General features: G+C 41.4%; 1 protein-coding gene across 4 annotated transcripts in view; it reads left to right on the forward strand.

Annotated features, from left to right (window-relative positions):
• The window catches only part of mdga2a (MAM domain containing glycosylphosphatidylinositol anchor 2a), a 904,971-nt gene that overhangs the window by 292,187 nt on the left and 589,452 nt on the right, over positions 1-23,332 (forward strand). For all 4 annotated transcript variants that reach the window (XM_073039625.1, XM_073039626.1, XM_073039628.1 and 1 more), the window contains exon 3: positions 19,981-20,155. In XM_073039625.1, the coding sequence (XP_072895726.1) occupies positions 19,981-20,155 (175 nt within the window). The remainder of the gene's footprint in view (positions 1-19,980; positions 20,156-23,332) is intronic.

Consider the following 23,332-nt stretch of genomic DNA (forward strand, 5'->3'; position numbering starts at 1 on the left):
CATTTGGATAGAACTCTCCTTAAAACCTCAGATGAAATGGTCTTGTATGAAATATGTTTGAAAATCACAGTCCAGTCTCAATGATTATGGTATATTGCTGCAAAAAATCCTAATTTGTTACTAAATGGATCCATATTTTGTTAACTTAATTCAGGCCATAATATGTCATAATTAATTACTTATACAGAAGGAAGTTTCTCCTCAGAGGTTGAGACAGGCACAGGTAGATATGACAACCAGGGGACATTTACAGAATCTTGCTTCATCTGTAAAACTGACTTGAGAATTGCAGTGTCAGATATATCACATAGAAAACATACCAAGCACAAAACTCCCTGTGAATGGAAAAGTAAAAGTTAACTGTAACATTTAGTTAAAATTCTTTATGGATTGTTTCTTCTTCTTCTTATTTGCTAGCATTGTTACCTATCAGCAGCTACACTTGATAGCTTGTGTTTCTGGCTTCTACTCCTGTGTTTGTTGTGGTAGTGCTCTTGTAAAACAGGTTGCTTCTCACCACTTCATTGACGGGTAGAGTTAGTATTTTTGCAAAAGTGAATGACTATTCCCTCACAACATAGTATGCCTGTGAATAATTTTAAAACTGAATTGGGAGCTGCATGTGCAATAACAGTAGACGTGTGCATTCACCCTTTCATAGTTGAAAAGCTGTGACGTGTCTTCACTCCTCTGACAATGTTGGAAGCAACAGAGTTTTAATTCCCCACTGGAATGCAAGACAGACATGCCATTTTGAAGCTATGATCTTCATGACACCATGTAAAACAGCTGCATAATGTGATAACACATTTATCATTTTGTATCACCAACCCAAAACTATCAGTGAGCAAATCTGTTGAATTTTTGAAAAAATTGAGATTATTTAAGGCTACTCCTGCATCATGCTTCAAGAAGCTTTCAGTCTTCTGAGCTACAGATCAGGAAGTATATTGCAGCAATGAAAGTGAATGCAAATGCAGAATAATATATTTCTTTAAGATTAGTACAGCAACACATCCCCATTGCCACTTGAAAATTTTACACACAGAATCCAGGAGGCCACTCAGCCCACGTGTCTGGTATTCCACACATTCCTCTGACCTTAGCCCGTTGCTCTCTTCTTTTGTATTTTTATTTACATCAATTTCTATCTCAGCGCATCTGCGTTCAGTCATTTCACGTCCTGTAAATGTTTAATCTATCTGTATCAATCATTATACACAACAGCAAGATCCACATTCTCACTACAAAAGCTAAGAGATTCCCCTTAAATTCACTCTTTGATCAGATAGTGATTTTTGTGCCCATCTGTTTTAGACTTGCCTTATTTTATTTTCTTCAGACATTGGCTGACTCAGCTATCAGATGGATCTTCCATTTTATTGGAATATCTTTCCTTCCTGTTTGTGGGATCATCTTCTGCTTTTTGTTTTATTCCTGAGATGGAAATAAATCTGAGATATCACTCAGCAAATCTTTTCAGCATGTAGAAATCTACAGTAAAGCACTTAACTGGCTGTGGGGGGATGTGGGGGTGGAGTGGATTACAGCCATAGATTTTTGAGGTCTATGTGTGATTGTTTCTGTTCTGTGCATGCAGTATAACTTTGTTGTTACAGGACAAGGAAATCTAGAATCTTGACTTCAGTCTTTACGGAAGGTGAAAAAGAAAGCTCTGTTGTTTGGGAGGAAGAGCATTAGGCTACATCCACATTAGACCGGATAATTTTGAAAATGGCGGTTTCGCGTAAAAATGATAGGCGTCCAGAACAAGCGTTTTTTAAAATACCTCCATCCACATTAAAATGAGTATTTGGTCGAATCTCCTCCTACTGGGCATGCGCAGGACTCATCTGCAGAAAACAAGCAACATGTTTGGTGTCGAATTTCGCTGTGAAAGTGCACGTTTGTGCAGTTACAGACTAGAAACACTTAGAAGGAGATTACCAAATGACGGACAGCTGTTGACTCTCACGCAGGAGGACCTAAGACTAAAAAAAATCAAATACCCCTGACATCTCCTCTGTATCTACTCCCCAGCACCTTAAACCTGTGTCCTCTTGTGGCAACCATTTCATCCCTGGGAAAAAGTCTCTGACTATCCACACAATCAATGCCTCTCATGATCTTATACTCCTCTATCAGGTCACCTCTCATCCTCCTTCGCTCCAAGGAGAAAAGGTCGAGTTCACTCAACCTATTCTCATAAGGCATGCTCTCCAATCCAGGCAACATCCTTGTAAATCTCCTCTGCACCCTTTCTATGGCTTCCACATCCTTCCTGTAATGAGACGACCAAAACTGAGCACAGTACTCCAAGTGGGGTCTGACCAGGGTCCTATATAGCTGCAACATTACCTCTCGGCTCTAAATTCAATTCCATGACTGATGGAGGCCAATGCACCGTATGCCTTCTTAACCACAGAGTCAACCTGCACAGCTGCTTTGAGCGTCCTCTGGACTCGGACCCCAAGATCCCTCTGATCCCCCATACTGCCAAGAGTCTTACCATTAATACTATATTCTGCCATCATATTTGACCTACCAAAATGAACCACTTCACGATTATTTGGGTTGAACTCCATTTGCCACTTCTCAGCCCAGTTGTGCATCTTATCAATGTCCCGCTGTAACTTCTGACAGCCCTCCACACTATCCACAACACCCTCAACCTTTATGTCATCATCAAACTTACTAACCCATCCCTCCACTTCCTCATCCAGGTCATTTATAAAAATCACGAAGAGTAAGGGTCCCAGAACAGATCCCTGAAGCACTCCACTGGTCACCAACCTCCATGCAGAATATGACCCAACTACAACTACTCTTTGCCTTCTGTGGGCAAGCCAGTTCTGGATCCACAAAACAATATCCCCTTGGATCCCATGCCTCCTTACTTTATCAGTAAACCTTGCATGGGGTACCTTGTCAAATGCCTTGCTGAAATCCATAAACACTACATCTACTGCACTTTGTTCATCAGTGTGTTTAGTCACATCCTCAAAAAATATAATCAGACTCGTAAGGCACAACCTGCCCTTTATAAAGCCATGCTGACTACTCCTAATCATATTATACCTCTCCAGATGTTCATAAATCCTGCCTCTCAAGATCTTCTCCATCAACTTATCAACCACTGAGGTAAGACTCGCTGGTCTATAATTTCCTGGGCTATCTCTACTCCCTTTCTTGAATAAAGGAACAACATCCGCAACCCTTCAATTCTCCAGAATCTCACCCGTCCCCACTGATGATGCAAAGATCATCGCCAGAGGCGCAGCAATCTCCTCCCTCGCCTCCCACAGTAGCCTGGGGTACATCTCATCCAGTCCCAGTGACTTATCCAACTTAATGCTTTGCAAAATCTCCAGCACATCCTCTTTCTTAATATCTACATGCTCAAGCTTTTCAGTCCAGTGTAAGTCAGCCCTACAATCGCCAAGATCCTTTTTCCATAGTGAATACTGAAGCAAAGTACTCATTAAGTATCTCTGCTATTTTCTCTGGTTCCATACAAACTTTCCCACTGTCACACTTGATAGGTCCTATTCTTTCATGTCTTATCCTCTTGCTCTTCATATACTTGTAGAATACCTTGGGGTTTTCCTTAATTCTGCCTGCCAAGGCCTTCTCATGGCCCCTTCTGGCTCTCCTAATTTCCTTCTTAAGCTCCTTCCCAAGTAGCCTTATAATCTTCTAGATCTCTAACATTACCTAGCTTTCTGAACCTTTTGTAAGTTTTTCTTTTCTTCTTGACTAGATCTATTACAGCCTTTGTACACCACGGTTCCTGTACTTTACCATAACTTCCCTGTCTCATTGGAATGTACCTATACAGCACTCTACTGTGGTAAACTATGTATACCTGTCTGGACACGCCCCTCTGCTGATTGGTCCTGTGGCTCCTCCCACAGACCCCTGTATAAAGGCGATTGGGGCACTGCTGCTCCCTCAGTCTTCGACATGGTCGAATAATAAAAGCCTATCATTCACTTCCAGTCTCCTAGAGTTATTGATGGTGCATCATCTACACAAATATCCCATGAATATTTGCCACATTTCTTCCGTACTTTTCCTTGAGAACATCTGTTTCCAATTTAAGCCTCCAATTTCCTGTCTGGTAGCCTCATAATTCCTGCTACTCCAATTAAATGCTTTTCTAACTTGTCTGTTTCTATCTCTCGCCAATGCTATTATAAAGGAGATAGACTTATGGTCACTCTCGAAAATGCTCTCCCACTGAGAGATCTGACACCTGACCAGGTTCATTTCCCAATACCAGATCAAGTACAGCCTTCCCTCTGGTGGGCTTGTCTACATACTGTGTCAAGAAGTCTTCCTGAACACACCTAACAAGCTCCACCCCATCTAAACCCCTTGCTCTAGGGAGATGCCAATTGATATTTGGGAAATTAAAATTTCACAACAACTCTGTTATTATTACACCTTTCCAGGATCTGTTTCCCTATCTGCTCCTCGATATCCCTGTTACTATTGGGCGGCTTATAAAAAACACCTAGTAAAGTTATTGACCCCTTCCTGTTCCTAACCTCCACCCACAGAGACTCTGTAGACAATCCCTCCATGGCGTCCACCTTTTCTGCAGCTGTGACACTATCTCTGATCAACAGTGCCATGCCCCCACCTCTTTTGCCTCCCTCCCTGTCCTTTCTGAAACATCTAAAACCCGACACTTGCAGTAACCAATCTTGTCCCTGATCCATCCAAGTCTCTGTAATGGCCACTACATCATGTCTCCAAGTATTGATCCACGCTGTTAGCTCATCCGCTTTGTTCACAACACTCGCTGCATTAAAATAGACACATTTCAAACCTTCGTTCTGAGTGTGTCCCTTCTCTATCACCTGCCAATCCTCCCGCTCGCACTGTCTACAAGCTTTCTCTATTTGTGAGCTAACCTCCCACCCCCCAACAATCCTAGTTTAAACTCTCCCCAGCAGCCTTAGCAAACCTCCCTGCCAGGACATTGGTCCCCCTGGGATTCATGTGCAACCCGTCCTTTTTGTACAGGTCACACCTGCCCCAAAAGAAGTCCCAATGATCCAGAAATCTGAATTCCTGCCCCCTGCTCCAATCCCTCAGCCACGCATTTATCCTCCACCTCATCCTATTCCTATACTCACTGTCATGTGGCACAGTCTGTAATCCCAAGATTACTACCTTTGCGGTCCTGCTTCTGAACTTCCTTCCTAACTCCTTGTAGTCTTTTTTCAGATCCTCTTCCCTTTTCCTACCTATGTACCACGACTTCTAGCTGTTCTCCCTCCCACCGCAGGATATCTTGGATGCGGTCTGTAACATCCCGGACCCTGGCACCTGGGAGGCAAACTACCATCCGAGTTTCTTTCCTGAGTCCACAGAATCACCTGTCTGACCCCCTAACTGTAGAGTCCCTTATCAGTACTGCCTTCCTCTTCCTTTTCCTACCCTTCTGAGCCACAGGGCCGGACTCTGTGCCAGAGGCACGGCCACTGCTGCTTCCCCCAGGTAGGCTGTTCCCTGCCCCCCCCAACAATACTCAAACAGTATTACTTATTGTCAACGGGTACAGCCACAGGGGTGCTGGTTGATGTCACACGCCTGCGCAGTCTCGCCTCTCTTTAACCGGAGTAGTAAAAAACTCCCTTCGCTCCGAAAAACCAGCAGTCCACTCGCAGTCTTCTTGCTCTGAATGATAGGGGATTCATTGGTTCGGGAACAGGCAAGAGGTTCTGCAGATGAGAATGAGATTCCTGCATGGTATGTTGCTTCCCAGGTGCCCAGATTAGAGACATCCCAGATAGCCTTCTTAGGGGACAGAGCAGCAACAGTTTTTGGTCCATATTGGACTAATGACATAGGCAGGAAAGTTAACATGATTCTTCAAAGCGAGTTCAAGGCGCTAATTTAAGGACAGGGTCTCCAGAATGGTGATCTCAGGACTTCTACACATTCCACGTGCTAGGCTTGAAAAAAGATAATATAGTTCAACGTGTGACTAAGGAGATGATGCAGGGGAGAGCACTTTTGATTTCTGGATCATTGGGCTTTTGTCTAAGTCTGGTGGGACCTGTACACATGGGATAGTTTGCATCTGAACTGGAGGGGGACTATTACCCTTGCAGGAAGGTTTGGTAGTGGGTGTAAGCTAGAGTTGCAGACAGACTCAGTGCCCGGGCAGCCTGTGGACGGGTTGTGGGGGAAGTAGATGTTAAGCCTCCATACATAGACAGGAAATGAAAAGTTGAGCATGGTTGGAATAACATACTGAGTTGCATCTACTTCAGGTAGGGCGGATGAGCTTAGAGCACAGATCAACACATTGAAATATGGCATTGTAGCCATGAGTGAGGTTTGGTGGCAGGAGGGGCAGGACTGGCAGCTCCATGTTCTGGGGTTTTGTTGTTTTAGACATGAAAGAGGAGGAGGGATTAAAGGGGGAGGTGTGGTGCTACTAGTCAGGAAAATGTCACTTTTCGTAGGCTTTTCCATTTAAGGTCATTGCAAGAACACACTAGAAGAAAAATCAGAAGGGCTAAAGGAAGACATAAGGTTGCTCTAGCAGACAAAGTGAACAAGAATCAGAAGGGCTTCTACAGATATACGAGGGGTGATTGATAAGTTTGTGGCCTAAGGTAGAAGGAGTCAATTTTAGAAAACGGAGCACATTTATTTTTTAACATAGTCTCCTCCGACATTTACACACTTAGTCCAGCTGTTGTGGAGCATACGGATCCCTTCTCCGTAGAAGTCTGTGTCTTGGTCCGCAGCATGGGTGATTGATAAGTTTGTGGCCTAAGGTAGAAGGAGATGAGTTATTAACTTCAAACTTTCTGCATAATCACTCAGAGTTGACCTGCATGTGCATATAATGAGAGCTGTATAACTTATCCCCTTCTACTGTAGACCACAAACTTATCAATCACCCCTGCTGCGGACCACTTCTACTAAGAAGGGATCCGTATGCTCCACGACTGCTGGACTAAGCGTATACATGTAGGAGGGGACTATGTTGAAAAATAAATGTGCTACGTTTTCTAAAATTGACTCCTTCTACCTTAGGCCACAAACTTATCAATCACCCCCGTATTATAAGTAAAAGAGTAGCAACAAGCAAAATCTGAAATAATAATGCCGAGGAATTTAAAATTTCTGTCCTTGCCAGAGTAAATGGAAGCAGGCTAGGTGAAATTGGAACTAGAGGTCACAAGTTAAGGGTGAAAGGTGAAATATTTAATGGCAACATGGGGGGAGGGTAGTTTCTTTACTCAGAGGGTGGTACAAGTGTGGACAAGCTGCCAGCAGATGTGGTCGACGAAGGTTTGATTGCAACACTTGAGAGAAGCCTGGATAAGTACATGGAAGGAGAAGTATGGAGGACCATGTTCCAGGTGTGGGTCAAGGAACTAGGCAGCATAACAGTTCAGCATGAACTAGATTAGCTGAAGGGTCTGTTTATGTGCTGTAGTGCTCTACGGATCCATGTCTCTAGTTTATAACTTCTTAAGACATATTTCTTGTTGCAGCTGAATCCTCTTCTCCTCCCACCAGCGTTGAAAGATTGTCTGTGGGAGAATAATCTATTTAATGAGGCAAAACAAAAAGCTCCAAGTTTCCTGTCATGGAGTTGCAGTTCTCCTGCCCTGTTTTGATAGGTTTATAAGCAGCGGATGACATGATACACCGTAGATTCTCTGGTCATAAACCTATATCACGAATGCCCAAGATGGCACATGCAAAAATCTTGTTAGGACGTGGATTGCAGTGTTACCCCTTGAATCTTTAAACCCCATACATAAGTAAAGAGATGCATTAAGATTATCTCCTCTGCCAACTGAAAGAGCAAGTGGTCTTTTACAACCCAAGAACAGTGAGTTGTCACAGGAAGTATTTCACAGTGCTAGCTAGATGACATTGTAGACCTGGTGCGCATCAGTATTTGGATAGTAAACAGTTTGACAAGTTAGCTTTGGTTTCTCTCTGCTTATCTATTTTCTTTCTGTCATTTGTGAGTGAACACTGGATAGTCATTAATAATAACAGTAAGTACTGGACGTGGTTTAACACCTCCATGATTCCTCATGTGAGTCATTGTTTTCAGTGATGAACTTGCTCAAGCCAAATTATAGGATTAGACTTACTGATGAAACTCATGCTACATGCAGAGTTCTCAAAACAACCAAATACAAGCTGGATATAAAATATTTGTCAGCAACAAAAGTCCCACTGAGAGTCAGGTGTGTTTATTTTTGTTTCCTTGATGTTTTATGAATATGCATCAAAGCTTATAATTTTATATTCAGATTACTTATGCTATAAGTGAGTTACAATAAACTGTTTAGAAACTTTTTTTTCAATTGTATTTACTGGAATCCGTATTTACTGGAACGAGCTTCCAGTAGAAGTGGTAGAGGCAGGTTTGTTATTGTCATTTAAAAATATTGGATAGGTATACGGAGAGGAAAGGAATGGAGGGTTATGGGCTGAGTGCAGGTAGGTGGGATTAGGTAGGAGTAAGCGTTCGGCATGGATTAGAAGGGCCGAGATGGCCTGTTTCTGTGCTGTAATTTTTGTTACTTTTTGTGGTTATTTTTTAAAGATTAATGTCAATGATTTTTGAACTGGTTTGATAAAATGTTTTATTTCATTCTATCTCTGTTAAATTTTTATTAATAGCAAAACAAAGATTATACATAAAATTGCCACATCCTTACAAAAAGATTCACCCGTTTCCTTAAAGTCCATAATTATTGTTACTAATTCATTAATCAATGATGGCACATGAGAGATTTTTTTTGGAAGATTATTTCCAGTTTGAGCAAACACTCTCAAAAAGGTTCACCTTTCCTGCACTAGGGCATGACCTGGGCTGTAGTTATTGAGAGAACTGGGGATGTTAGGTGGCAACTGTTTATAATAGGGATTAACTGAAAGATTGATTCCAGCTCTCTTGGTCTGGCAAAGGATCTCCACTCAAAGTAAAAGCTAATCTTCCATTCCCAAGCTGCTGTTGATTGATCTTTTCCACCATTTATTTTCCACATCCTGTTCACCTGTCCACTACCACATCAATTCAAGCAATAACATTTTCTTCAATGTACTTTGCAAATAAAATCTCTGTGCTCATTTAAAATTTACAGTGGATTCACACAAAAGGTTTTCTGTGCAAAAGAAAGTAAGCTGGAGGATCTCAACAGGTCAGGCAGCATCTGGGGAAGGAAATGAACAGAGGGCATTTTGAGTTGAGACCCTTCATTTGGGCTGTAAGAAGGGAGACAGTACAAAAGGATGAGAGGGAGGGCAAGGATAAAAGCTGACAGGTGATAAGTGACTCCAGATGAGGAGAGGTTAATGGGCATTGGAGCCAGGTGGGGGCAGGAAGGGGGAGGATACCAATAGGAGCTGGGAGGTATTAAGTGAAGGCAACAAAGGTTTTCTTGAATTATCTTATGCATGAACATATTTTTGAGATGATTTCGATAGAATACAAGAATTGCTTGAGATGAAAGTGACATATTTTTCTTTAGAAAATTTTGTTCTGTTTCTCATCAATTGAGAATAATAACTTGATATTCATTAATAGTGTTTTCTAGAAAAAGCTTATCTGGTGCTGAAAGCTCAGACACTGAATATGAACAGTAGCTAGAGGCACTGGAATGTAGGGTGTCATAATGAATTAGCATCAATATTCAAAGCAGAGTAGTAAATAATCAGAGATAATGAGACAACAGTTGTTTATGCATACTGCAAATCTATTAACAGACTGGTGAAGGGCCTGCCTTATCCTGCAGGCTCAAAAATGTTAATACAAATATTTCCAAATTTATCTGGTAAATCTTATCAGGAAAGAAATATGCCTGGAAAATATTGCATAGATTTGTTAACAACAATGTTAAAACATAGAAGCCATGGTTAGTGCAACACTATTACAGCCCGGGACATTCCAGAGTTTGGTGTTCAATTCTGGTGCTACTCTGTAAGGTGACTCTGTACATCCTCCCCATGAAATGAATGCATAGGTTTCCCCCCAGTGCTCTGGTTTCCTCCCACAGTCTAAAGACATACCAGGTAAGTTAGTTGGTCCATGCAAAATTGTTCCGTGACTAGGTTAGGGTTAATAGTGGTTGTGGAGTTGCTGTGGCGGTGTGGCTCAAAGAGATGGTCTACTCCACGCGATATTACGAAATAAACAAATAAACATGAGAAAGATAATTTACTGAATACTCAACAGACTTCACCACGTGGCAAAATAATGACTGAAGTAGTGGAAAGAACAAATTGGGATTTGGATTTTTGTCTTGAGCCAAATTACATAGCTCCCAAATTACAACGGGAGGTAAAAAATGCATGCCCAAAGGACAATGTTACAATAGTCATGGTAGAATGGGAAAATCAGGTTGGTGCTGTACCCCAAGAGGGGGGAGTTTATAGAATGCCTATGCAATGGCTTTTTAGAGCAGCTCATGGTTGAGCCCACTAGGGAAATCAGCTACTCTGGATTTGATGTGATGAACCGGAATTAATTAGAGAGCTTAAGGTAAAGGAACCCTGAGGGAATATTAATGATCATAATATGATAGAATACCCTGCAACTTGAGGAGGATAAGCTAAAGTCAGATGTATCAGTATCACAGTGGAGTAAAGGGAATTATAGAGGCATGAGCAAGCAGCTGGCCAAAATTGATTGGAAAAGAACACTGGCAGGGATGATGGCAGAGCAGCAATGGCTGGAATTTCTGGAAGCAATTCAAAGGTGAAGGATATATATTGTACATCCCAAAGAGGAAGAAGTATTCAAAATGCAAGATGACACAGCCGTGACTCACAAGAGAAGTCAAAGCCAGTGAGTGGGCATATAATACAGCAAAGATTAGTGGGATTTGGAAGCTTCTTAAAACTAACAGAAAGCACCTAAAAATATTAAGAAGGAAAAGATGAAATACAAAGGTAAGCTAATCAATAGTATTAAAGCGGTTGCCAAAAATTTCTTCAGATACATGAAGTGTAAAAGAGAGGCGAGAGTGGATATTGGACCACTGAAAAATGATGCATGAGATGAGGAAATGGTGAATGAATTAATAAATATTCTGTATCAGTCCTCACTGTGGAAGACATAAGCAGTATGTCGGAAGTTCAAGAGTGTCAGGAGGCAGAAGTGTGTGAAGTTGCAGTTATTAGGGAGAAAGTTCTTGAGCAACTAAAAGAACTAAATGTAAATACGACACCTGGACCAGATGGTGTACACTGCAAAGTTCTGAAGGAGATGTCTGAAGAGATTGTGAAGGCATTAGTAATGATCTTTCAAGAATCAATTGATTCTGGTATGGTTCTGGAGGGTTAAAAAATTGGAAATATCACTCCACTCTTCAACAGAAGAGAGAGGCAGAAAAAAGGAAAATATATGTCAGTCTGACCTCAGTAGTTGGGAATATTTCGGAGACAATTTTTAAGTATGTGGTCTTGGGGTTCTTGGAGGCACATGATAAAATAGGTCATGGTCAGCATGGTTTCCACAAGGGAAAATTGTGCCTGACAAATCTGTTGGAATTCTTTCGAGCAGGATAGGGCAAGGAGAACCAACGGATGTTGTGTGCTTGGAATTTCAGAAGGCCTTAGGCAAGGTGCCACACATGAGGCTGCTTAACAAATGAAGAGCCCATGGTATTACAGGAAAGATACTAACATGGATAAAGTAGTGGTTGATTGGCAAGGGGCAAGAAGTGGGAATAAAGGGAGCCTTTTCTGGTTGGCTGCCAAGGACTCGTGATGTTCCACAGGAATCTGTGTTGTGACCACTTCTTTTTTACGTTATATGTCAATTACTTGGGTGATGGAATTGATAACTTTGTTACAAAGGTTGTGGACAGGTGGAGGGGCAGGTAGTTTTCAGGATGTACAAGGGCTATAGAAAGACTTAGACAGATTAGGAGAATGGGCAAATAAGTGGCAGATGGAACACAGTGTTGGGAAGTGTATGATCATGCACTTTGGTAGAAGGAATAAAAGGGCAGACTATTTTCTAAATGGAGAGAAAATTCAAAATCAGAGGTGCAAAGGGACTTGAGAATCCTTGTGCAGGATTCCCTAAGGGGTACTTTGTAGGTTGAGTCTGTGGTGAGGAAGGCAATTGAAGTGTTAGCATTCCTTTTAAGAGCATATAAAAGCAAAGATGTAATGTGACTTTATAAAGTATTGGTGATGCCTCACTTGGAGTATTGTGAGCAGTTCTGGGCCTTTATTTTAGAAAGGTTGTGCTAACATTGGAGAGAGTTCAAAGGAGGTTCACGAGAATTATTCCTGGATTGAAAGGCTTGTTATATGAAGAAAGTTTGATGTCTCTGGGTCTGTACTCACTGGAATTCAGAGGAATGAGGGTGACCTCATTGAAATTTATTGAATGTTGAAAAGCCACGATAGAGTGGATATGAAGAAGATGTTTCCTATGGTAGGAGATGTTTTTTAAGGCAGGAGAATCTAAGACCAGATGACACAGCCTCAGAATAGAGGGGTGTCCTTTTAGAATGGAGATGACGAGGAGCTTCTTTTGTTAGAAAGTGGTGAATCTGTGGAATTCATTGCTGCAGGCATCCATGGAGGCCAAGTTGTTGGGTATACTTTAGAGAGAGTTTGATAGACTCTTGATTAGTCGGGGCATGAAAGGATACGGGGAGAAGGCGGGCGGTTGGGACTAAGAGGGAAAATGGATCATCCATGGTGAAATGTCGGAGCAGACTCGATGGGCCAAATGCTCTAAATCTGCTCCTATATCTTATGGTCTTACAGGTTGTTATCTCTTCTTTTGTCTTCACTTGGGAGAATTAATGGAGTCTACTTCAACAAATTTTTTGAAATGAGAATTCCACACAATTACTACTACTAGAGTAAAGATACTTTTTCTTGTTTTCCCTTAAATTCTCCTAAATTTGCCTCTACTTGTTCCTTTTGATTGGGCAGCCAATTCAATCCACCCCTCATTCCGTCATGAAATCCCAGTTGGTCGCCACTTAATATAGTTCCAGTTTTCTCCATTACCTGGGTCATGTTGAGTGAATCTACAGTGCACTCTAGTAGTTGCTATTTCATCCATCAAAAAATGAAGCACCAGTTTTGTAAACATTTCCGAGCACATTGGATTAGATGAGCCTACGGCAGCTAACTTTTGCAAGTTCTGGAGCTGTGGGAGCAACTTAAATCTTGAATAATTTTGATAGAAATCAAAACAAGATAATATGGAAGTTCAGTCAAAATATTGATTTGGTTTATCTGGAGCTTACATAACACTGGTAACACTTGGAATGTTTTCAATTAGCTTTGAAGTTTGCACTAGATTCAGAGATATATTGGGACTTTGTTTCTCCCATTTTCTGAATTAACAATTTAGCCTTGTCACAAAAAGAAAAAAGCTATAATCAACTTGTTTCTAAAATGACTTCTGAAGCTGATAGAACTTGAACGCTCTCTTTCTTCAAAGAAAAATCTTGTCAGGAAAATTCCGACATCTTCTGACCAGAATGATATATTCTGAGTCATGTGGTCCTTTTGTAATTCTGACTGCAGCCCATTTGCTTTGCTCTGTTTACTGTGTTATGCTCCATTCTATGTTCCAAGATGAAAGATTTCACAAATAAACACTGATGCAGGCCTGACATCTGTGCTTTGTGCAAGACAACAGTCTTCCCCTGCCTACTTAAGTTCCAACAGGCCAGTAAATAATTATTGCTGGTTGTATTGAAGTTATGACCAAGGAACCTTTAGTAAATGACCAAAAACATAACCTGATTTTGTGGGTGAATTATCTTTAACTGAGTTTGAGAGATCGCGGTAACCTTGATGCAGCTGGTGAATATCTCATTGCTGCTCTGCTGAATCATACACACGCCCAAAGCTGTCCTGGGTTCAATCTGCTGACAGCCAGCTAAAACATGACTTCTGGTGGCTGACCATGTCATCCCTCCTGAACACAGCCCTTGCGAATGGTCCCAGTACTAACCTATGCTGATAATTTATCTTTTCCCCTTCCTGACTGTCACTGACTGGCCTTCTCCTGTCTGGAAATCTGTCTCAACTGTTTGATACTTTTAGAACCACAGAGTTATAGAGCCAGACCTCTAGCCCACCTACTTTGTGCCAAACTATTATTATGCCTAGAACCATTGACCCACACCCGGACCATCTCCCTCCACGGCTCTCCCACCTATGTACTTATTCAAACTTCTCTTATGTTTTGTAATCAAACCCACATGCACCACTTTCACTGGCAGCTCATTCCACACTCTGACCATCCTCTGAGTGAAGAGGTTCTCCCTCATGTTCCCTTTAAACATTTCATCTTTCACTCTTAACCTATGACCTCTCATTCTAGTCTCACCAAGCCTTAATGGAAAAAACCTTTGTGCATTTACTCTACAATTTTGAACACCTCTAACAAACCTCCCCACATTCTCCAACACTCCAGAGAATATAGTCTTACCCTATTCAATCTTTCCCTAAAAGTCAGGTCCTCAATGTTATAATTATATAATATATTTATAACATTCCAGTCATAATTTCTGAAATTCTTAACAGATGGTCGAATACACTTCTCAGCAGTGTTACACTTTTTACTTCAATACATTTTCAAATAAAAGAAGTTGCAATAAAGTTATACATTCACAGTCATTGCACATGGGGTAATCAAAACTTGTCAGCTCCTGCTTTCTCTTCATACACTCAGTTATTATTGGTACAACTGGAAGTATTCTTTCTGAGGCTTTTCACCATTTATAGCTGACTCGGCAGCTGTATTAGGAAATGTACAGAAACACTAGGGACAGCAAATGGTGGAGTCTAGAACAACCACCAATCTGCTCAGTGACTTGAACAGCATCTGTGGGAAGTAACCGTTTTTGAGTCTGATGGCGAGGATGCTACATAGCCTCCTCCCTTATACGAGTGGTCCATGTGCACAGTGGCAAGGATCCTTTAAGATGTTACTGATTCTTTTCTGGCACCTTTCTGTATATACACCCTCAATGGTGGGTAGGCTGGTACCGGTGATGCGTTGGGCATCTTTGACTACCCGTTGTAAAGTCTTGCTGCGGTGCTGTTTCCATGCCGTGCAATGATGGAACATTTTAGGGATGCTCTCTTCTGCACCTCCGTACATAGTCCGCCTCTGTTCAGCCTCCTCAGAAATTAGAGGCATGGATGACCTTTCCCGATTGTGTAGAATCTGTTTTAGGACCATGAGAGTTTGTGCAAGATGTGCGCTCCTAGGAGTTTGAAACTGTTCACATTTTCCACTGCTGTGCCGCCGATGTAGAGGGGAGAGGGCGTTGTGAGTTCTCCTGAAGTAAATAACCATTTGGCGACAATGAAGGAGAGATCATTTGCCTGGCCAGGCCTTGAGATCTTCCACCTTCTCTCTGTAGGCTGTCTCATCATTGTTGTTGATGAGCCCCACCACTGTTGTGTCATTGGCGAATTTGACAATGCGATTACTCGGGTGATTAGCCATGCAGTCACGTGTGAGCAGAGTGTACGGCAATGGGCTCAGCACTCAGCCCTGAGGAACGATTATTTTGAGGATGATCGGGAGAGAGGAATGTTGTGCATCCTGACTATCTGAGGTCTATTGGTTAGGAAGCCCAACAGCCAATTGCACAGTGGTGTATTTAAACCAAGGAATAGGAGTTTGTTCACCAAAGTTCATTGGACAATAGTGTTATAACTTCTATGCCTGTTTTGAGGTGGAAAATGACGTGGCGGCGAGGAAGTCCACCCCTCCTGCAAATGACCAGGTGCTGTGTCTCTCCATGGCTGACGTGAGAAGAACCCTGTGCAGGGTTAACCCACGGAAGGCTGCTGGACCAGACAACATCCCTGGTAGAGTGCTCAGAGGATGTGCAGACCAGCTAGCAGATGTTATCACTGACATCTTCAACATCTCCCTGAGCAACACTACCATTCCAACGTGCTTCAAGGCCGCCACCATCGTCCCCGTGCCGAAGAAGTCTTCAGTGTCCTGCCTAAATGACTACCGTCCCGTTGCACTCACATCCATCATTATGAAGTGTTTCGAGAGGCTCGTCATGAGGCATATCAAGACCCTGCTGCCCCCCTCACAGGACCCCCTGCAGTTTGTGTACTGTCCCATCCACTCAACAGACAATGCCATTGCCACCACCCTCCACCTGGCCCTAACCCACCTGGACAAAATAGACACATACATCCGGAAGCTGTTCATAGACTTCAGTTCAGCATTCAACACAATCATCCCTCAGAAACTGATTGGAAAGCTGAGCCTACTGGGCCTGAACACCTCCCTCTGCAACTGGATCCTAGACTTCCTGACTGGGAGACCTCAGTCAGCCCGGATCAGGAGCAGCATCTCCAACACCGTCACACTGAGCATGGGGGCTCCCCAGGGTTGTGTGCTCAGTCCACTGCTGTTCACTCTGCTGACCCACGACTGTGCTGCAACACACAGCTCAAACCACATCATCAAGTTCACCGATGACACGATTGTGATGGGTCTCATCAGCAAGAAAGATGAGTCAGCTTACAGAGAGGAGGTGCAGCGTCTAACGGACTGGTGCAGAGCCAACAACCTGTCTCTGAATGTGGACAAAACATAAGAGATGTTTGTTGACTTCAGGAGGGCACGGAGCGACCACTCCCCGCTGAACATCGATGGCTCCTCGTTAGAGATCGTTAAGAGCACCAAATTTCTTGGTGTTCACCTGGCGGAGAATCTCACCTGGTCCCTCAACACCAGCTCCATAGCAAAGAAAGCCCAGCAGCGTCTCTACTTTCTGCGAAGGCTGAGGAAAGTCCATCTCCCACTCCCCAACCTCATCACATTCTACAGGTGTTGTATTGAGAGTATCCTGAGCAGCTGCATCACTGCCTGGTTCAGAAATTGCACCAACTAGGATCGCAAGACCCTGCAGCAGATAGTGAGGTCAGCTGAGAAGATCATCGGGGTCTCTCTTCCTGCCATCACGGACATTTACACCACACGCTGCATCCGCAAAGGAAACAGCATTATGAAGGACCCCATGCACCCCTCATACAATCTCTTCTTCCTCCTGCCATCTGGGAAAAGGCACCGAAGCATTTGGGCTCTCACGACCAGACTATGTAATAGTTTCTTCCCCCAAGCTATCAGACTCCTCAATACCCAAAGCCCGGACTGACACCTTACTGCCCTATTGTCCTGTTTATTATTTATTGTAATGCCTGCACTGTTTTGTGCACTTTATGCGGTCCTGGGTAGGTCTGTAGTCTAGTGCAGTTGTTTTATTTTTCTCTCGTGTTGTTTTTTACGTAGTTCAGTCTAGTTTTTGTGCTGTGTCATGTGTCATGGTCCTGAAAAACGTTGTCTCATTTTTACTATGCACTGTACATAGCAGTTATGGTCGAAATGAAAATAAAAGTGACTTGACTTGACTTGTTGAATGTCAAACTGAAATCCAGAAGCAGCATAATAGCCTGTAATACAAATGCAGCAGCTTGATTCAAAAGATTTAAACCAGAGAATGGAAGTGTAACTGTCTAAGGAGTATACCACTGTGTTCTTCTAAGTTCTGTGATCACTAATTCTCCTCGTGGTTTTCATTGGTCTAAGTCGTAAAATGGTGCAAATTGCTTTCAGTTTGACAGAACTTAATGTGATGATGGTATCTAAACCCATCCTGTTAACAGGAATTGTACAATTGCTGGAAGAATGAAGAACAGAAAATGGCAGAAACACTCAGCAGGTTAGGCAGCATCTGTGAAGGGAGATACAGATGCCATTCTTCCTTTTTTTGAGCCACGGATGCCACTATTAAACTTTTATTTTAACTACTGAATATTGAAAGAACTAGATAGAGTGGACATACAGAGGATGTTTCCAATAGTGGGGGAGTCTAGGACCAGAAGTCCAGAAATGAGGAAATTCTTTTGCCAGGGGGTGGTGAATTTGTGGAATTCATTGCCACAGAATGAAGGACAAGTCATTGGATATATTTAAAGATGAGGTTGATAACTAATTAGTAAGGGCATCAAATGTTTTGGAGAGAAGGCAGGAGAATGGGGCTAAGAGGGAAAACAGATTAGTCATGGTGGAATGACTGAATAGCCTACTTCTACTTCTATTGCTTGCTTATGGTCTTATGATCATATTATATCTGTTGAACTTCCCTATTTTCCTGTTTGCACGTGAGACCATTCTTTTTTAGCAGACATCTTTGGAGAGAACATAGGGAATTCCGTGATAGAATGCAGACCACAAAGACAAGTGACACATTTTGACTTGGAGAGGGTACTAATGATAAGTTGATTACAGCTTTAACTACATGGAGGCAATAAGTAGAAGAGAGACACATGAGGGAGGAAAACTTAAAAAAAAACACACAAATTAGTGAGTTATCCCACACAGCAGCTGATTGTGGGCCAAAATAAAGAATACTGTAAGACCTCAGCAGGTAAGGCAGCACCTGTGGAGAGAGTCTAATGGGATTGACTATGATTTTGTGAGGGGAGCGTGGTGGGTTGATATTTCAGTAATGACTTTTCCATGGGGGAAGGCTCACAACCCAGAGTGTTATTATTAGTCATCTCTCACAGATCCAGCTTAGCTTGCTGAGAGTTTCTAGCTGTATTGCTTTCTTCTCGGTTCTGTTGTTTTCTTGGTGTCTGATGTGTTTCTTTTTGCTTTTCAGTCCTTGGATGATTATGATGTAAATCAGTTTTCCACTCTGCAAAGATTGCACCTGAACTACCAGACTTTCTATCATCCCCCTTTATTCCACATATCTGGCAACTATTACTGCTTTGTATCTCACAGTCCCTCAGCTTCTTCTGCTTTCCTCAGACCTCCCTGTAAACACCTTTCCAGGACTAATTAACTGTCCATACCATGCCTTCACCTTTTCTTAGTCAACAATGAACTGTGCAACCCAGTTTCTTTGGTCTTGACCTTATTACAGGCATTCCTTTTTTTTTCTCCACATCCCTCACCTCTGCAACTTTAAACGGGCTTCTTTTTCTAAATTTTCCAGTCCAGACTGAATGCCTCAGTCCTGAAATGTTACCTTTGCTTCTCTTTCCAGAGAGGCTGCCTGACCTCTTGGATATTTTCAGTATTTTCTGCTCTTGTTGCATTAACAAGAATCTTGAACTTCGAACTTTGGATCTATCTTGTTTTTGTCAGCATGTTCCTTAGTACCTTTTATCTTATAGAGGCATAAAGTCATAGAAATATACAGCACAGAAGTAGGCCCTTCAGTCCATCTAGTTTGTGCTGAACAATTTGAATTGCCTACTCCCATCAACCCGCACCAGGAATATAGACCTCCATACCCCTACAATTCATGTACCTATCCAAACTTCAATTAAATGTTGAAATCAAGCTTGCATGCACCACTTGTGCTGGCAGTTTGTTCCACGCTCTCATGACTCTCTGAGTGAAGAAGTTTCCCCTCATGTTCCCCTTAAACTTAAACTTTTCACCTTTCACTCTTAATCCACGGCCTCTAGTTGTAGTCCCACCCAACCTCAGTGGAAAAAACATGCTTGCATTTACCCTATAAATACCCCTCATAATTTTGTATACTTCTATCAAATCTCCCCTCAATCTTCTACTCTCCAAGGAATAAAGTCCTAACCAATTTAATCTTTCCTTCTAACTTGGGTCTTCCAATCCCGGCAACATCCTTGTAAATTTTCTCCATACTCTTTGAACCTCATTTAGATCTTTCCTGTAAGTAGGTGACCAAAGCTACACATGATACTCCAAATAAGGCCTTACCATCTTACAGAACTTAAACATAACATCCCATCTCTTGTACTCAATAGTTTGATTTATGTTGACCTAAAAGGCTTTGCACCAAATTTAGATTTCCTGCTGATGTATTACAAAAGTGACGCATTGTAAATAATTGAATGAAGGTGCTTTTTCTGTGGCTCAGCCTTCCGTATCAAGTGTAATAACCATTTCTAATGATGCTTGCTCAGATCAGATGGACCAAAACAGCAGGAAGTGCCTCTGACCGGTTCCATGATAACAGTGTTTTCAACGAGACCCTGCGGATCACCAGAATACAGCGCCATCAGGGAGGCCGCTACTACTGCAAGGCCGACAATGGCTTGAGCACCCCTGCAATCAAGTCCATCCGAGTAGATGTATACTGTAAGTAACAACCAGGTGCATTGATCATTTTCACCCACTGTGTTCAGAACTACATAGATCCAATCCCAGTAAAGTTCATGATTGTGTGGAGGATTGGTACTTGTCTTTTTTGCTTTTATTGTGAAAAGAAAGAGGCTGTGAGACTGAAATAAGTGGCAGAAGAGAAATCTGGAATTGATTATTCACAAATTACCTTTTCTGTATCATGTTTGGAGATATGCCGTGGAGCTGAGAGCCTCCTAGGACACAAGTGGCATATTGTAATTGGGACAGTAGCTAGTGTTATAACGGTGTGCACACCAAGGGATTGAAATGGGATCTTCATCTGTGAGGGTCATTATTGTTAGAGTCACAGTTGCACACAAACTAGTTTGGATTTAGATTTTCATTTTGAATGTGTAAATGCAAAGATAAAAAGAAAGGTACAGTTGCTGAAAATAATAATTCTGGTGCAGAGTGTATAACTAAAATATAAACATCATGAGCTTATCTCTCCACATTACACATTGGCACTGACCTTCAGTCTTTCTAATTCTGAATATCTGTTTCTTAATTAAAACAAAGCTGGCCTCAGTTTAATGCATTGAAATTATCAAAATGGTATAATTGTTTTGAATGATTTAAAACCTTACAAATAAGATTAAAGGTCAGATCTTATCAGCAGCCATATTTCTAAAGGAGACTGATGCACCAAGTGCTGTGGTTTCTGAACAGAAAAACTTGTGCCACAGAAAATGAGACATTATCAATTGCTGAAGCAGCTTAGTGCATCAATTGGAATGTCTGTGTCTGCATACAAGAGGCATCTGTAAAACATACAGTCAGTGGCCACTTTTTTAGGTACAGGAAGTATCTAATAAAGTGGCCAATGAGTGTATCTTTCCTTAAATAAGGAGATCAAAATTGCAAGTGATAGTGCACACTAAAGCCTTGTATATTTGCAGCAAGACTATGTGCTCCTGTTCACCATCTCCATTGCAAATGGTCAAGATTTCATTTACCTTCCTAATTACTTTCTGTAATTGCAAGTTGATTTTCTTTATTTAAAGTAAATACAATATAGTTTTAAAGTAAATGTTTACTTTAATGTAATTTTAAGTATTGAAGGTACAATATGTTGCATCCTGTTTTTGAAATCTATGGGAATGACAATCTAAGCTATTGTCCACGGTGAGCCAAGACCTGATGTTGGAGTTATTTAATGCATTCATGTGGAATGCACTATTGTTTTGCCTATAATCTTGCTCAGTGTGTTAATTCAGTATTTAATGTCTCTGTTAAAGTAGCAGATATAGTAGTTGATATCTAGAACCATTTTTACTAATTTTACTAATGACTCCAGTTGCACTCAATGACAATTTTAAATTAATGGACCTCCTTGTTGGCCCTTCACTTTCTCCATCTACTTGAATCAAAATATTTGATATTATTTAAATAATGATTGAGAGCACACTGATATCTCTATTTGCGGCCAGGTCAGTACTTAATGCAGAAATTATTCCTCCATTCTTGCACTCTATCCTTCAGTTTGTACAGCCCAGTATGATTTGTATTTTGTTTAACTTCCTCTTATTGAATATGAAATTTATAAAATTGTATTCCTAGTTTTTCCACCCACACATATCTCCAGAACATTATAATGATGGCTGAGCAATGGTTTCCTGAAGGCTTTGGGTTTTTGCCTGCTTTGGAAACATTAACAAATTCTGAGATGGAGTTTCATGTTGTCAAAATGCAAGGCATCCATATGTCAAGAGCAAACAGCATGAATTTATTTCTAATCATTCCATAGTGCAAGTAAAGAAGCATTCACATTTAGCTTCAATTGATCTATCAAATTTCTTTAATTTCTTTTTAAGGCACACATCTTTAATTTTTCTGATATCTCTGATTTAATTTTAAACTTATTCCATTGTGATATTTCTCACTTGCAAATAAATCTTCAGCCATGATCTGCTGACTACGTTTAACCTGTCTATTTCTTAATGCTGACTGATTTTGCCATGAGGATACCATGGACGGGTAGACAGAGCTCCCCCTGAGGAGGCACCTGGATACTGTGGGTATTTACCAAGGAGACATCAGCAGCACAATGGGGAAAGATCAAGGAAATTGAACTTTGGATAGATTTTTTAACAAGCTAGTATAAGCTCGATGTACTGAATCCACCATGGTTTGTTAATTGTGAATTTAAAATTAGCAGGTTGCATTTAATGCTTTTTACTCTAACGTAATGGGAAGGAACATCAGGTCAATAATATGACCACCATTCATCTACGATCAGTAGAGTTGTATTTTTACCCCGAAGGTGTAAACAAGTTTGACCTTGTGGCCAAACTGTTGATTGGCTTTTCTCTGTCTTCTATCAGGGAAAAGTGATTTACCTATGTTTATTCTGAAACCACAACACCTTTTAAATAACTACTTTTCATCAAGAGTGCTGTTTGCACCTCTGGTGACTGCAGGATGTTCGCTCATCTCCAAAATAATTGTTTCTTGACTATGAAAGCTCATTTGTAGCTACTTGGCAATTAGTTTTTAATCCATCTGTGTCCTAGAATTGAACTCTGGTGGTGCTGGCTGGCCTCAACGTGAATGTGGAGATTAATTTGTAAAGCTTATTATTCACCAGACTTGAAATGTATTTTGTAATTTTGCTGCATTTCTTTTTTTTTCATTGAGAAGTGCGTTAGGTATGATTATTTAGCAAATGATGTTTGCTGTTCTTGTATATGAGTTATTTGTTTTTAATTCCAATGTTTTCTCTTATTGAAAAATGAGGATCTAGCAGTTTTAGTATCTGCACTTAATTAATTTGACATGTCGGAATCATGCCCACAGTAGATAAGAAGTAATTGTCAAGTAAGTGTGGTGATGAAGGGTTCTCAGGATATTTTTGGATCGAGAGAGGAGCAGCAGTATGGGGTAGAGTGGTCCAACCTTTACAACTGTGGCACAGGAGACAGACTGTTCATGGGCCCCTAAAGGAAAGCAGAAAGCTTTCACCAGCTTTTTATCTTTGGAAAGACATATGTTACATAAGGAAAGGTTCCTCACTCTGGTGCAATTCCAACTACAGTTAGAACTCAACAAACCCATCAGAAACTGGTTTCACAAAATTAAGTTTATTGTCAAATGCACAAGTACATGTATGTAGAAATACAAATGAAAAACTTA

The sequence above is a fragment of the Hemitrygon akajei genome, chromosome 3 (assembly GCF_048418815.1).
Source record: "Hemitrygon akajei chromosome 3, sHemAka1.3, whole genome shotgun sequence".
NCBI lineage: Eukaryota > Metazoa > Chordata > Chondrichthyes > Myliobatiformes > Dasyatidae > Hemitrygon > Hemitrygon akajei.